Source organism: Mustela nivalis (genome assembly GCF_964662115.1).
Source record: "Mustela nivalis genome assembly, chromosome: 11".
NCBI lineage: Eukaryota > Metazoa > Chordata > Mammalia > Carnivora > Mustelidae > Mustela > Mustela nivalis.
Genome location: NC_139030.1, coordinates 75,597,349 through 75,612,287, shown reverse-complemented (window position 1 = coordinate 75,612,287; position 14,939 = coordinate 75,597,349). Strand labels below are relative to the sequence as shown.

Here is a 14,939-nt window from a genome sequence, read left to right as displayed (position 1 = left end):
AAGAACACACAGAACCAATGAAACCACGCTGTTGGCGAGGGATGCAGATGACCCAAGGAGGGAGGCATGGTGAGTGGCTCCGCAGAGACCCCTATGCAACAGAGCCCGCCCAGGGTTTTGCAAAGCCTCAGACCCCCTAGTGTGGCTCAAAGCTAGAGCCTAGGACCCGCCCCAGACCTCTTTACAGTAATCCCAGGAATCTGTTCCTGTTCACACCAGTGATTTGGAAACTGGCTTGGGGGTGGAAAGTGGTAACAGGGGGCAATGCAAGTCCCCTGCTGGGCATTCGTAGGCACACCCTTCCTTGAGAGGCCACACCCACGCCACCCCACTGCACCCCCCACCCCCTCCACGCCTGGGTCCTCACTGTCCCAAGTGTAAGTGTGGAGCTCCTGCACATTACAGAGTCCTGGCCTTGAAAAATGCTGCAGGCCACAGAGCTCAGAAAGCTGGCAACAAGAGAACAGGTCCCTTTTCCTAAGCTTGCCCAAGATTGGCAGTGGTCACATGAGATGTGCTGCTTACTCGTAATTCCGGGGAAAAGCAGCATGCCTTGTGTCTTCCTGAGGCCGTGACCGTCAGCAGGACAAGACTGATGATTTGCCAACTTCTCCTTGCTTGGTTATTTCTGAGGGTTTTTTTTTTGTATCGCCCATACTGTGCTGAATAATCATTTAATTCTTCCTAAAAGGAATGCCCTGATTTAAATAGCTTTGTCACCTTAGTTAAAGGGGCATAGATACTTATCATAGCATCTCAGTTTTTTGTTTTTATTTCAGAGTTTAAACTTATTGTTACCTTTAACAATAGTAACAGGCGTGTCTTAAGTTAGCAGAGCCCATGTCACAGGCCAAGCCCTGTGCTGACCACTTCACACATCTGACTCCCTGTAGTTTGCTGGGGAGGAGTTTTCTGTTTGTGTAGCATTTTCTAGACAGAATAGCTGAGGCTGAGGAAGGGTACGGAACATTCTCAAGTAGATTTGAGCCTGCTTGCCCTTGCTCTTTCCCACTAAGCTGTGCCACCTTCTGGAAGAGGTGTCGATTTTCCAGTGAGTTGCATTCTGTATTTGAAAACTGAGAGAAGTCCCACTGAGTGGTGTCTGTTGTATGCATAAACTCAGTTTGGAGGGGAACACTGACTGTAAAAGCTAATTACTCGCTTTTCACACTTTCTTCCCCCTGTCAAATGAAGGCCCAAATTCGTGCAGTTTTCCCTGGAGCCTTGTCTCCAGAGAATGTGTATATGCACATATGCCTGGGAATCTGCAACTCACCCCCCTCCTGCCCCCAGGGGTCCTAAAGCCGGAGTCTGGGCCATGGAGACTTTGCCACTGGGGCAGTGGACGCAGCTGGCTGGGTGCAAGGCTGGGCCCCTTGGGGGAAGTTGGGCTCCAGGTCTCGTCATCCCACTGTCCTCAGGGAGCACGAGGCGCTGGCAGCAAAAACCACAACCAGAGAAAGAAGAGCCTCAGTTTGCAATTTTTGCTTCTAGATCTTCTCTTTCAAATGTGTCTCCACTTTGGAGCTTTTTCCAATCACTTTCCAATCCGTTCTTCCTGTTCTGCCAAATGGTTGAAGACTCAGTGCCCTCCACAGAGCCAGAGAGCCGTTGGAACTAAAAGTCTATATTTCTTGTGTGTGAAAACACAACCAAACAAGCAGAGCGAAAAGATCCCCAACCCCCGAATATACTAAATGCGTTTCTTTTTCCGTTTATTTCTTAAGTTGCTTTTTAACATCTATTTATTTATTTATTTATTTATTTATTTACTTTAGATCTTTTTAATTTGAGAGCGAGAGAGAGAAAGAGCACAAGCAGTGGGAGTGGGAGAGGGAGAAGTAGGCCTCCTGCAAAGCAGGGAACCGGGTGTGGGGTGTGATTCCCGGACCCCAGGACCATGACCTGAGTTGAAGGCAGACACTTAACTGACAGAGCCACTCAGGTGCCCCCATTTATTTATTTTTAATTAATGTCTACACCAAACATGGGGCTCAAGCTCAGAACCCTGAGATTAAGAGTTGTATACTCTACCTCCTGAGCTACTTAGGCGCCCTGTGTATTCTTCTTTCTCATTACAAAAGAAATGCTCATTACTCAAAGTCAGAAGTAAACAGCACAAACAATCATAATAAGCACTGTTCCCTTTCATTTATCTCTGCGTTGTGTCTTTCCTTTATCAACTGCAAACAGCAGAGTCCTGCCTTATTAGTCTCACTGATGATACTGGGAGACATCAGACCCCAGGCTCTGTCCATGTCTTGCTACACCCTGCTGTCAGCATGAAGGGAAGACCCAGGTTTTGTGGGACCTCTGGTTTACAGGGCTTGGGAGGACTTTTTTTTTTTTTTTTTTTTAAAGATTTTATTTATTCAAGAGCAAGAGAGAGTACAAGCAGTGGGGAGGGAAAGAAAGAGAGGAAGAAGCAGGCTTCCTACTAAGCAGGGAGACCAATCTGGGACTTGATCCCAGGACCCTGAGATCATGACCTGAGCTGAAGGCAGAGGCCTAACCTACTGAGCCATCCAGGAGCCCCAAGTACGGGAAGTCTTCTTTAAATAAAGGACTACAAAGCTAGCTATGAAAGTGAACATCTACTTTAGAATGAGAAAATAAATCACAGTGAATTCAGATTTTAATAATCGACAGATACCACAAACAGAACAGTAGTATTTTTGTTAATTAGCTGCTTTGCACACCTCATAGGGGCTTTTTAAAATTTTTGTTTTATGCCTTTGATTGCCTCTACATAGATGACCATGAGTTTGTAACGTATTCTACAGAGAGAAAAAGAAATGAGTCCTTCTTGTAATGTATTTGATCACATTTAATCAAATTTGATCAAGATTAGAAAATCTAGCCTCACATTTAGTTTTTGATAGTGCTGTATACATTTTTAGGATTGTCGCTAAATTTGAGAACACCATCCTCAAGTTTCTTCCACAAATAAGCTGCAAGATTTGAAGCTATTTCTATTTTTCTTGCATGTTCATTATTCATAAATGTTCTGACAACATAGGGAATTCCTGGAAGCTCTTCCTACCCCAAGACGGCTAGTGACCGTTTGGCTGTGCCCCGAAGTGAGTGGGAATAAGATGAATATCAGAAAACCTGCATTAAATGTCATTTGGACTCAGCATAGGCTTACCTTAGTCCTAAATTCTAGCATCATGTCTCCAGCATGACGGGAAGTAGGACAAGGGAAGTCAGAGTAGGAAGAAACAGCAGAAGGGAAGTCAGAGGAGAAAAAAACAGTAGTAGTAAGTGCTTGCAATGAAAATATCCTACTTTTGCAAATGTTACAAAAACATGTGACCACACAAACACATTGCGAGGGCCCCTTCTGGGCCTTGAAGCTCCAGTTTCATGAGCCCTGCAGCAGGCCTGCCTCCGCACATCGCCCCTCATTCCCACGTGTTGCCTCTCAGTCATGAGGGGACCAGTGCAGCCCCTGGTACAGACCCATGAGAAAGTCAGGAAGAGGGCCACAGCTACTTCCTCAATAGTGCTTGTCCCCAAAGCTCCCACTGGTGACTCCACTCCATTCTTACAGTCAGAACTGCGTCACAGGACCCCTAGCTACAAGGGAGTCTGGGTAAGGGAGTATTTTTAAGTAGAAACATTTCTTTGCCAACAAAATCAGAGTACTGTTGGTCAAGAGAGACTAAATATTGGGTGGGCAGCAAACAGGGTCTGCTTCAGCTCCTGTATTATTCCTATGTAGGTGGTTGGATGGATGGATGGACTGAGAGATGATGGAATACCTATATTTTCTTATAAAAATTTATACTGTTTTATTAACATATCACAGTTTCCTTACGTGATTCACCAATCCTTGAAAACTAGTCAATGGGAAATAACATTTTTTGTCTAAATTGACATGTGTTGACCATCTTCTGCTACTGAATAAATTACATTCTGCTAAATCATCTGCTGCATTTTTTTAGTAGCAGAACGTTCTTTCAAACAAAAGCCCCATCTGTCACACAGATGAAGGCTGAGTCCGTCAGCCTTCAGCCACCAGTAAAGTGGCCTCCAGGAACCCTTTCTCTCCTCACTCCGGATAGCCCCTGAAGCGTTTCTATGGAATTCGGTAGAGTCACGGGTTGTTGGATGAGATAGCCTTTCAGATCTTTCCACCCCAAAAAGGCTGCTTTGAAACTGAGGGGCCAGAGAGGGGCGTGAGACCTCGTGGGCTACGTGGCTCACTCTGCAGGCACAACAAGTCATAAGATGAGCAGGAGGCAGGCCCACAGGGGGCGGCTGCTGTGAGACGCTGGGTGTGCCCAGCACAGTGCTGGGACCCTCACACTTACCCCTCTGCACCGAGGGTGTCTGGGTAACGGACCAGACATTCAGGCCCACAGGCCAGACTCGGTTTCTTCATCCCCTGGAGAGGCCAAATATCACCCACCTGAAGTTATTTCCTAGGCCTCTGAGGATCTAAGAAGATGGGATGACAGGGGCGCCTGGCTGTCTCCGTCGTAGAGCACACGACTCTTGATCTCGGGCTGTGAGTGCAAGCCCCACATTAGTTGCAGAGATTACTTTAAAAAAAAAAAAAAAGGAAATGGTATGGCTAACTGTGTTTTCCAAAGGCTGAAACACTCACACCTAAGTGTCCTCTAGGAAGGAGAAGGGAGGGTGAGCTCAGGAGGCGTGTGGGGTAGGGGACGAGGACGCTAGAAGGCATATGTTCCCCGTCTCCCCTTTTCCAGTATCTTAGGACCCACCTTCTGAGCTGTCTTTGGAAAGACTCGGGTGTTCTATCTGTCCTAATGGAGGGAGGAAGAGAAGCAGGGGTGTTCCTGGGGTGCGTTTGAGGATGGGATGAAAGGGACCTGCTCGCCTGATGAGCAGCACAGGCTGTAAATTTGAGCCTCGGTGCTGGACGGAGCAGTGTGACCAGAGGGGAGTAAGAGCAGCCAACAGTGTGGAGGGATTTCAGTGAAAATAGCCTTCTGTGGTGGTTCACACGAGAGCTACAGAGAGAGGCGGAACTGCATTTTAGTTCTTCCTTCTTCAAGTGCCATCTCCTCCCCAGAGGCTGAAGGCCTCACACGTTCTCTGTCCTCCGGCCCTGCTCCCCTTCCCCTGGCCTCCCCTCTGCCCTCTCCGCCCACTGTCCCTAGCTGGCAGCCGTCCCCACAGCACGGGGAGGCCCCTTTTTTCTTTTCCCTACCTCACACACTAGATTAACCCGAATAAGCTCTCAGCAAAAATCAGCTCATCAAAGATGTAATTCCAATTAAAAAAATTTTTTTTCTGGTTTGTTTTTGTTGTTGTATAAGCCAACTTTCTTATTTTTATTTTCAAGTAATTCTTGATTCACAGGAATTTGAAAAGATAATGTCAAGAGGTCCATAGCCCTTCCCTCGGTTTCCGTGGTGGGCCCGCTTGGCATGACCGAGCACCAGGTCACATGGGCGGCTCGCGCTGGGACCATCCAGATTCTGGTCCCATTTCCCCAGTAGTACAGTCATGTCTTCCGTAAACCATTTGTCTCAGTTGTGAACATAATCTAATCATATTACAGAACACTTGGAAAATAAAGGGGAGGAAAAAGTCCCTCCTGCTTCTGATATCCTGCCTCCGCCTGGATGCATTTTAGTGTTCATTTTTTCATAACCTAGTCTTTAGCATTATAAATAGCCACTTAATATTTCAAATGAATTTGCCATATTTCACTTATTTATTCCTCTCTTACCAGACACTTGATTATTCTAACTTTATAACAATTTTGTAACAAGCAACTTTATTTAACGTTTTCCATATTTTGGGTTCTTTCACTAGGGTTTAAACCCAAGGATGTGAACATTTTTATGACCCTCCTGATATAAAACACCAGATTACTTCCTACACTAATTAGAAATGACCCAGCATGCTGGGCCACTAACATTTCTGACTCCTGCCAGCCACAGGATCATTTCTTTAATGATCCTGTAATTGTTGAAAGATGATACCTTTTAGTTGTAGTTTCTTCTTTTTTTTTTTTTTTTTCTTTTTAAGATTTTATTTATTTATTTGACACAGAGAGAGAGAGAGGGAAAGAGCACACAGGCAGGGAGAGCAGCAGAGGGAGAGGGAGAAGCAGGCTCTCTGCAGAGGAAGGAGCCCAATGTGGGGCTCAATCCTAGGCCCCTGCAATCATGACCTGAGCCAAAGGCAGACGTTTAACGACTGAGCCACCCAGACACCCCGAAAGTTGTAGTTTCTAATTACTTGTGAAATTGATTGTTTTTTCTTTTATTTATCAGTGATCTTTCCTATTGTGTAACTTAGCTATTTGAATTCTTTGCTCAGTTGTCTCCTGTTTTACTTTTTGATATGTAAGAGCTACTTATCTAATAACAATCTTAACCTTTCATCAGTTAAATATGTGCAAATATTTCTTCCCAGTTGGTTGTTTACCTGTTCAGTTGGCTTATCTCTAATATATAAGTGGAAAAGTTTTATGAAACCAAATCTGCCTGTCTTTTTTCCCTTCTCACTTTCAAAACTCAGTCTTCCCGGAGATGTGATTATTACTGTATTGAAACTGTTTCTTCTCCTCTTTTCCATGGCCTGGTTTTTTTGTTTTTGTTTTTGTTTTTTAAATTTATACTGCTAAGTGGCCGAATGCAAACCTAAAGGAATTTTCCCCCAGTTTCTGCTTATTGGAATAATCCGTGTCATGATCCTTCCTCATTTATTTGCAAAGCCTCTTATTACTATAGATCAATGTATTACAGGTAGGAACTTCTCCTTCAAGATCAGCTTTCAAGTAGGTGGTATCTCCTCTTTCATTCCGCCAGATCATGACGAACACGGGGAAGGCGAGGCGGAAGGGCCTGGCCTGTGTGCAGCAGAGTGCCGACGAGCCCCTGCGCCGGCCTGTCACTCCTGGTGGCCACAGGACCGGGTACCCAGTGTAAGTCCGGGCTAACAGAGGCGGGATTTCTTTTCTTAAGCTTTGTTTTAACTGCAGTGTAAGATGTATGTCTTGAAAAACTCAAAATAAAACGTTCACATTGGAAAGCATTTATCTCTTTATTATTTATCTCTCGGGGATTTTTGAGGGGGAAAGACTTATCTCCCTCACCCCTGGCTTGCTTCTTCCAAAAATGAAATGGTTGGATTTTAGGATCTCCAGGTACTTCCAGCCCTAGCCCAGAAGAAGCCAGGTGTCAGCCAATGTAATTCAAAGGAAAGGACCAGAAGGAGCAGTGGTGGATCCACCCAACAGCCCCCCGGGTTGCTTTTGTTCTGCTGGGGTGGAGTGTCACAGATGAAGACACCAAATCCACTTATTTTTAGATAAACACACTTTCTAAAGCAAATCTACGCATGTTTAGCGGCCTAGCTTTCTTCATAGCCTTGCTCCTACCCCAATGATGTAACCAAAATTATAGTGGGGTTATCCAGAACCTTGGATCAACCTGGGGACCTAGGGACCAAATCCCTGTGGGCTCTTAGGGAGCCCCAGACCAGGCAGTCCAGCTGTCCAGAGAAAATGGCAGAGAGAAATAGGTACCTGCCAGGGGTTATAGAGAGCAGGAGAAAAACCTACAGATGTGGCCATAGAATAGTTCAGATGAACAGAACACATTTTACGGAGTTATCCCCTATAGCTGGGCAGTTGTTTCCAGTTTTACTCTATAGTAATTTGTAAGGAACAGCCAGGTGCCTGGGATACAGCCCCAAACAGAGCCTGGAAAGGGCTGCCCCCACGGAGCTCCATGCACGGTTGCTAGGGAGGCCGAGCCCCCCACACCCAGAGATCCTGCCAAGTGCTGTCGCCCACGTGGGACTTGACCATGGCCCACACCATGGACGGGTGATCTGTTTGATTTGGTTTCCAAACTAATCATCCCGTGCTTCACATTTCAAGGTTCTTATTTTAAATTGCTAATATGCATTTTTCTCTTAAAGTTGCTATCAGTATGCTTTAACTTAGCTTCCAGTTTGTGAACATTTTGCCACCTCTGTATCCTCTCAGTTTCCCTCTATGTGCATGATGTATAATTTACACACTTAAACTTTGTTTTGCTGAACCGTTTGAAAGAAGGTTGCAGACCTGCGGCACACGTCCCCCAAGGGCCAGGACATCCTGTACTTAACAATATCACACCTAAGAGAATTAACATTCACGTAACTTTATATAGTATATCAGTATTCCCTAGCTGTCCCCAAAATGTCCTTTATATCAGGTTTTGTGTTTGCTTGTTTGATTTGGAATATAGCCAACTGTCAACTACTAGTAAATCTAGTTTATATCTTTTTAGATGGAAGTGGTAACAGGAGCTGATAAAATTTATCTTGCTTAACATGGAATAGAGGATGTCAAATCATCATCTTTAAAAATTATTTCAAGATTATCTTTTAAAGTTCTTGAAACCCAGAGGGACAACCATGACATAAGGCTATTTCATTAGAAATAAGGATAAAGGGAATCTAATAAATATAAGATCTAACCAGTGGGCACCATCAATTCTGAGGTCAGGTGTTCTGCCTTGTGGAGAGGAAGAAGAGGACGTCTTTCCATGCCTGGAAGTGGTCCCTGCAAGGACTGAGAGGACCTCATTTTCCTGGAACTGGACCTTCCCAATCGCCCATGGCCACTCCCTCCGTTGGGCCAATTCTGCAAACATTTCTATCGCTTCTGTGTGCCAGGTGGCGTGCTAATTGCTAGGGAAACTAGAATCAATGAGATGTGATTTCTGTCCCCAGAAGCACACAGAGCCAGCCGCCTCCTGGGGGGAGAGCCATCATCAATGTCCTGTGGTCAGTGGATGGTAGCAGACGCTGGGTGCTCCCTGCACTCAGCAGAAAGTCAACTTTCAGGATCTTTAGTTGTTAAGATCCTATAAAAAGTGTCTGTGACTCCGCACAGCCAGCCAGCTCTGATCATCTGGTGTTGCCAGGAGTGTTGACCGAGAATCTCAGGGATCTTGGAGACACTGACCATACACACAACATACATTCGAGGTACTGGTACTTCTGGAGTTAGTAATCCTACTTCTAGGATTTGATGCCGAGAAGCAATCAGAAATTCACAGATATATATACATGGGCATTTGTTGCAGTGTTCTTAAGAAATCTAAATGGGGACACCTGGGTGGCTCAGTTGGCGAAGCATCCAGCCCTTGATTACAACTGAGGTCATAATCTCAGGGTCGTGAGATTGAGCCCCATATTGGGCTCCACACTGCACGTAGAGCCTGCTTAAGATTCTCTCTCTCTCTCTCTCCCTCTGCCCCTCTCTAAAAAAAATAAAGAAAACCTTACTTGCTAAAAAATAAATAAATAAATAAATGCCCAAAGTAGGAGGCTATTTACATAATTATATATTCATACAACACAGCATTGAAAATGACATTTTTGAAGAATGTTTAATACATGAGGAGAGCCTCACAGTATATTGCTAAGTGAAAAGGCAAATTTTTAAAAAAGATTTTATTTATTTGACAGACAGATCACAAGTAGGCAGAGAAGCAAACCGAAAGAGAGAGAGGGGAAAGCAGGCTCCCCGCTGAGCAGAGAGCCTGATGTGGGGCTCGATCCCAGGACCCTGGGATCATGACCCAAGCTGAAGGCAGAGGCTTTAACTCACTGAGCCACCCAGGCGCCCCTACTGCTTTTTTAATCAAGAAAAGAAAGATTGAGGGGCGCCTGGGTGGCTCAGTCATTAGGTGTCTGCCTTTGGCTCAGACCATTATCCTGGGATCAAACCCCACATCTGGCCCTGCTCAGCGGGAAGCCTGCTTCTCCCTCTCCCACTCCCCCTGCTTGTGTTCCCTCTCTCGCTGTGTCTGTCTGTCAAATAAATAAAACCTTAAAAAAAAAAAAAGATTGAAAATAAAAAGACGGTCACCCTGCACAGCTCAGGGCCCTCCCTCACCCCAGCATCCTATCTGTGCCCCCAACCCTCCCTCAGCCTATTTCCTCTGCAAACCGCACCCCCTCACCTCACCCCCTCTGTGGGTTCTGGATCCCTCCCCTCCGCCCACTGCCCAAACTTGGCGCCATCATTTAACACCTCATTTCCTCCACCTTCACCCTCCCCTCCTACTACTTTCCTTCCCCAGGCCTTCCTTCAGACAGACTCCCAGGTCCCCGGCCCCCCTTGGCCAGGGCCTCTCTGCCTGCTTCCCTGCCCCCTCCCCTCCCTTCGTGGCCCACGCGGTCCAGCAGTGACCTCAAGTTCCTCCTGCCACATCTATCCATGACCTTGCAGCTTCCTTTTTTTTTTTTTAATTAAAATCCAATTAGCCAACATCTAGAACATCATTTGTCTCAGCTGTAGCGTTCAGTAACTCATCAGTGGCAGTTTCCAACCCTAGAGGATGCTCAGAGTCTCTCTTGTGGTTGTTGTCACTGCCAACCCACCTCCTGGTCACCCTTCTACCCCCACACCCTGCTGCCAACCCACTACCCCTCTGCCAACTATAATGCCCCTTTTGTGGTCCCTACCCATCCCGCCTCTCCACGGGGTTTCCTTGTACGCTGCTGACACCCAGATTTCACTCTCTAGACTTGCCCCAAGCCCGAGGGGTGTCCCCACAACACCCCAAGTCAACACTTCCTAGGAGAACACCACTGTCTTCTGAGCCCCCTGCTTCAGGGAATGGCATTAACACCCCCAAACCCGTGATTCAGAAACCCACCCCGTGGCCTGCCAAGCCCTCTCCCTCTGCTCTCCCTGCTCTGCCCTCCCCTCTGCCCTCCAGAGCCATGTCTTCCCCCACAATGGTGCCCCCTGCCACTCTCTGTTTCTAGCACATTACCACAGAATGGCATTTCGGTGACTCCTGTTTCCCTCAGGGATCAAATCTAACAAAACCCTGGCTGACGGTTGACCCTGTCAGTTGACCCCCTCCCCTGCTCCCCAACACCCAACACCTCTGGCCTCAAAGCGCCCCAGGACACCCTTTCCCCTCTAGCCCAGAGTTTTTGTGGTGCCTTAAATCTTTCTGTAACAATGCAGCATTTTGTTTGTTTCCGCTTCTGTATCTGCCTCATGATGTTACTTACCTCTGTTGGAAAATTTTCCCTCCTTTGGCCCCAGGCAGCCCTAGCTCAGAGTTCTGGCCTGGCTGAAAGCCACACACACACACACACACACACACACACACACACACACACACAGCCTTTCCTGCCCTTTAGGGTGGCTTAGCTGTCTTTGCCGCTGGAACTGACATTCAAGAACAGCTATCTCCTAGGGCCCAACCCTGGGCAGAGGGCCACAGGCCCACCCCGCCGTGTCTCCCACCAAGCCCTCGCTGGGCAGGTGGCTGGTGTCTCCTTGATGAAGAGAAGTGAACTCTGGGCCCACCTGGAGAGCCTTCCTCAGGATCTGCTGTCAAGGCTGAACGAGGAGCTACTGTCCATCCCGCCATCTCCCGACTGGCCCAGGCCCCCTGTCTCCGGCTCCCGGCCTGGGGGTCCAGCACAATGAGGTGCCCAGTCTGTGTCTGCTGCATGAATGGGTGCTGGCAGGCGTGCGGGCACCATTCAGCGGGTGATGCGGAGAGAAGGCTCCCAGGCCTGGGCCTGCCTAACTCTTCCTGTCATGGCTGACATGACATGTCATGTCTTTCCTGACTGCATTCGTCCCTTCGCTCCTCCTCCAAGGAAAAACCAGAAGATTGGTGCCTTGAATTGTTTGGTTGAAATGTCATATTCCCATGTCCCCCAAATCCAGAAGATCTCATTTGTGTGTTATGACATGAAGCCATATATCCCTGTAAATGAATAGGAGCTAACAGGATACTTTCTAATTTCTGCCAATGCCCTCAAATATGTTTAATGTCTGCTAGGAATTTCAGGTACTTCTACTTCCTTGTGTTCTGTGTTGCCGCTCAGTAGTCAGCAAATACCTCCTGGCTATCTGTATTTATTTGCTGTTTCTCATTTTTTTTTCTCCAGACTGGAAGACTGTCCCATTTCTCCCAAGATGACCCAGCGCTCCCGAAACGGCAGCCTCCCATCCCTGATAAGCGCCCACCGTCCTGTCTACAATGGTGCTCAGACCGGTGCTTCCGAGTCTGGCATCTCTGCTTCAGGTAAGAAGCAACGCGGGGGCTGGGAGGCAGCTCAGGGGGGCTGATGATGCCCAGAATCAGAATCAAAGGAAGCAGCTGCAGTTAGAGACCCATAAAGTCCTCAGCCTCGCACCTGATCTCCCGCCACTGCGCTGCGTCACACGGGCCCACAGGCCCACAGGCCCACAACCACACAGCCACGCATGACTGCCGGCTTTTCCTCTAAACCCCCTTGTCTCAAAGCACCATGTGTGCTGCCCACGTCCACAGATGAGTCGGGCAAGATTTCTGCTCAGGAAAGCTGCGTTCGATGTGCAATTTCAAAATAGTCATCTCAAAAAAACGGACATTCCTGAGCTAGACTTTGGTGCATCCAGCTCGGGTGTTGAGGCAGTCGGCCACCTGTTCAAGGGCTGGTCTGAGACAGAAACGCGCCAGGAGAAGCCAGGAGAAACGGCCGCAAGAGCCAAAACATTTTGAAACATCTCATTGAATTCCCCGGAGACTGATGGGGAATAAAAGGATTTTGTTAGACACCAGAAAAAAAATAGATGTGCTTTGAATCAGAAACGTACAAAGTATTTTTTTTTCAATTCACAAGAGGAAATTAAAAGGATATGAGCAGGCCAGATAAGGCTAATCTCCATTGAAAGAGGAAAAACAACAGAGGAGCAGGTCAGATTCTGGGATGAGAAACATCAAACTTCTATAATCTGCTCACTGTTGGATTCCAGCGCTTCCAAGCCTGGTTCAAAGCAGAAGGCTGGTCACAGACCAGAGGACAGCCCAGTTGTTGAGTCTGGGGGACGGTCTCCTGGTTAGGCACAGTTTAGAGGTTTCGCCAACTGGGCTCATGTGTTATTAGAGCTGTAAACATTAATACGCCTTCACTGAAAGGTGATTAAGCTCCACCATCTGTCCAGAAATTTCTGCTGCCAGGATGGAGGTTTTAGGTGGTCTAATTACCTTTGCCGATTTAACCAAATGCCATTGAGTTAAAAGGTGATTTCAAGCTCTATAGACCTGGACTTCCCAAAAGTTGCATTTAGGGTAATTTATTTATCAGGTACATCCTTGCTTTACCAAAGCGACCACCAGGACGATCCTCCATCTGACACCAATTCTCAGTATGGTCTTGTGTTTTGGAAAGATTTAGCATGGATTACCTATAGGAGGGAGGTATTTGAGGTTGCCACAGATGGAGTAGCTGCGTGGCAACTGGTTTTCCTGGAGATGGTGATGTCATTGTTATTTTCAAGAATAATTCGTGAGGTAATTTGTCAGGTAGCCCTGACAAAGTCAAGGTGCTGGCCAATCCTGGTTCCTGACGTGAAAACAGTGAGCAGCCTTGGTGATCAGCAGTCCTCTACATGGGCCACCTGGAGGCAGGGCAGCCGCTTGGCCCAAGTTGCTGAATGCTGAGACCATATTCCCTATGTCCCCTCCTCCTGCATGTTTCCTCTCTACTTAGGCCTGGCTGGGACCCCCTGCCCAACTCTGTCTATCAACTCCCCACCACGCCCCACCTCAGTGGGCCCCAAACTAGCTGCCTTCACTCTACCAGCCAAAAACCAGCCATATTAACCTCTCTCCCCAGCCCTGCCCAGCCTGCACTCAGCCTCAAGACAGCCCTCACTCACCTCCTGGTCTTGTTGCTGCCATCACTCCCTCTTCTGATCCAGCCTCTACATGAGGATGGAAAGCAAGTAGGCTTGGGCTTATGTGCTTAGAATGCGCATAACCAGAGTTGAGACTAGTTCTGAGGCTGCCTCTAGGCTCAGCAAATATAAGACGGCCTGAGAGGAAGAGGACAGTGGTGGGCCAAGTGGCCTCGTTGTCTTCTGTGATATTCCCTCCTGTCAAAAGCCTAGAGCTATGTGGCGCCTGGGTGGCTCAGTTGGCTGGGCCATTGCCTTCAGCTCAGGTCATGATCCCAGAACTGTGGGATCAAGTCCCATGTCGGACTTCCCCTCCTCTGCAGGGAGCCTGCTTCTGCCTCTCCCTCTGCTTGTGCTCTCTCTGTCAAATAAATAAATAAAATCTTAAAAAAAAAAAAAAAAAAAGCCTAGAGCTGACTTCCTGTGGACCCTTCCATCCATATGGTCCTGCTTCTCTGGCCTTTTTTCCCACTTCTGTGTTCTCGCTCTCCTGTCCCCCCATCCCAGTCTGGCCTCACCCAGCTACTCCTCAGAGGCCCCTCACATGTGACTTGCAACTGAGTCTAGCCCCCTGGCCTGCGCTCGTGCTGGGAACTCCTGCCCCACCTCAGACCCAATGAGAAGCTGCCACGGTGGCCTCCAGCCTGTTTGCTCAGGAAGCTCTTCACACCTCTGCATTCGGTCAGTGTGAAGGTGAAATCTTGTGATGAGGAAACTGTGGGGCCCCCCAACCACTTGATCAGTTGACTGCGGGGCCAGAAAGTACATTCTTTTTAAGCAGAGGACTTTAGCCCCACGGAGCCAAAATGAAATAGCTCCCAAAAGGAAAAAGCCAAGAATGTGCCTTCGAATCTTGTCAGACACTGGCCTCAAGAAAGTTAGTCTCATTCCCCCATCAACTGGGGCTATCTTGGATATCAAAGTCCTATGCTTTGTCAGTGGCCTGGACTGAAAATGCCCAGCCCTGTCAGAAATGGATCCACAGGTGAGGAAGCAGTACACTTCGTCCCAGGAAGCCTCCAGGACGTGCACACAGCTGCTGGGTCCCCCCAGTCCCCAGCTTCCAGTGGTGGGAGCTCTGAAGGCCAGCACTGTGACATGTAGTGGAGAGAGAGGGAAGGGGAATAGGGGTGACTACTCTTTGGAGACAGAACCGAAAAGACGCCAGAGGGTTTCAGGAGAACTCAGCATAGCTCCTCCTCTCTCCTGCCAGGGGGCTTTCCCGCCCACCCCCTAACCTGGCCCTCTGCCCACACCC

At 47.8% G+C, this 14,939-nt stretch overlaps 1 protein-coding gene across 1 annotated transcript in view; it reads left to right on the top strand.

Annotated features, from left to right (window-relative positions):
• Window positions 1–14,939, top strand: part of ARMC9 (armadillo repeat containing 9) — an 83,597-nt gene that overhangs the window by 56,611 nt on the left and 12,047 nt on the right. Inside the window, exons 7-8 of the mRNA XM_082690685.1 lie at window positions 6,795–6,910; window positions 11,908–12,044. Of these exons, the coding sequence (XP_082546811.1) occupies window positions 6,795–6,910; window positions 11,908–12,044 (253 nt within the window). The remainder of the gene's footprint in view (window positions 1–6,794; window positions 6,911–11,907; window positions 12,045–14,939) is intronic.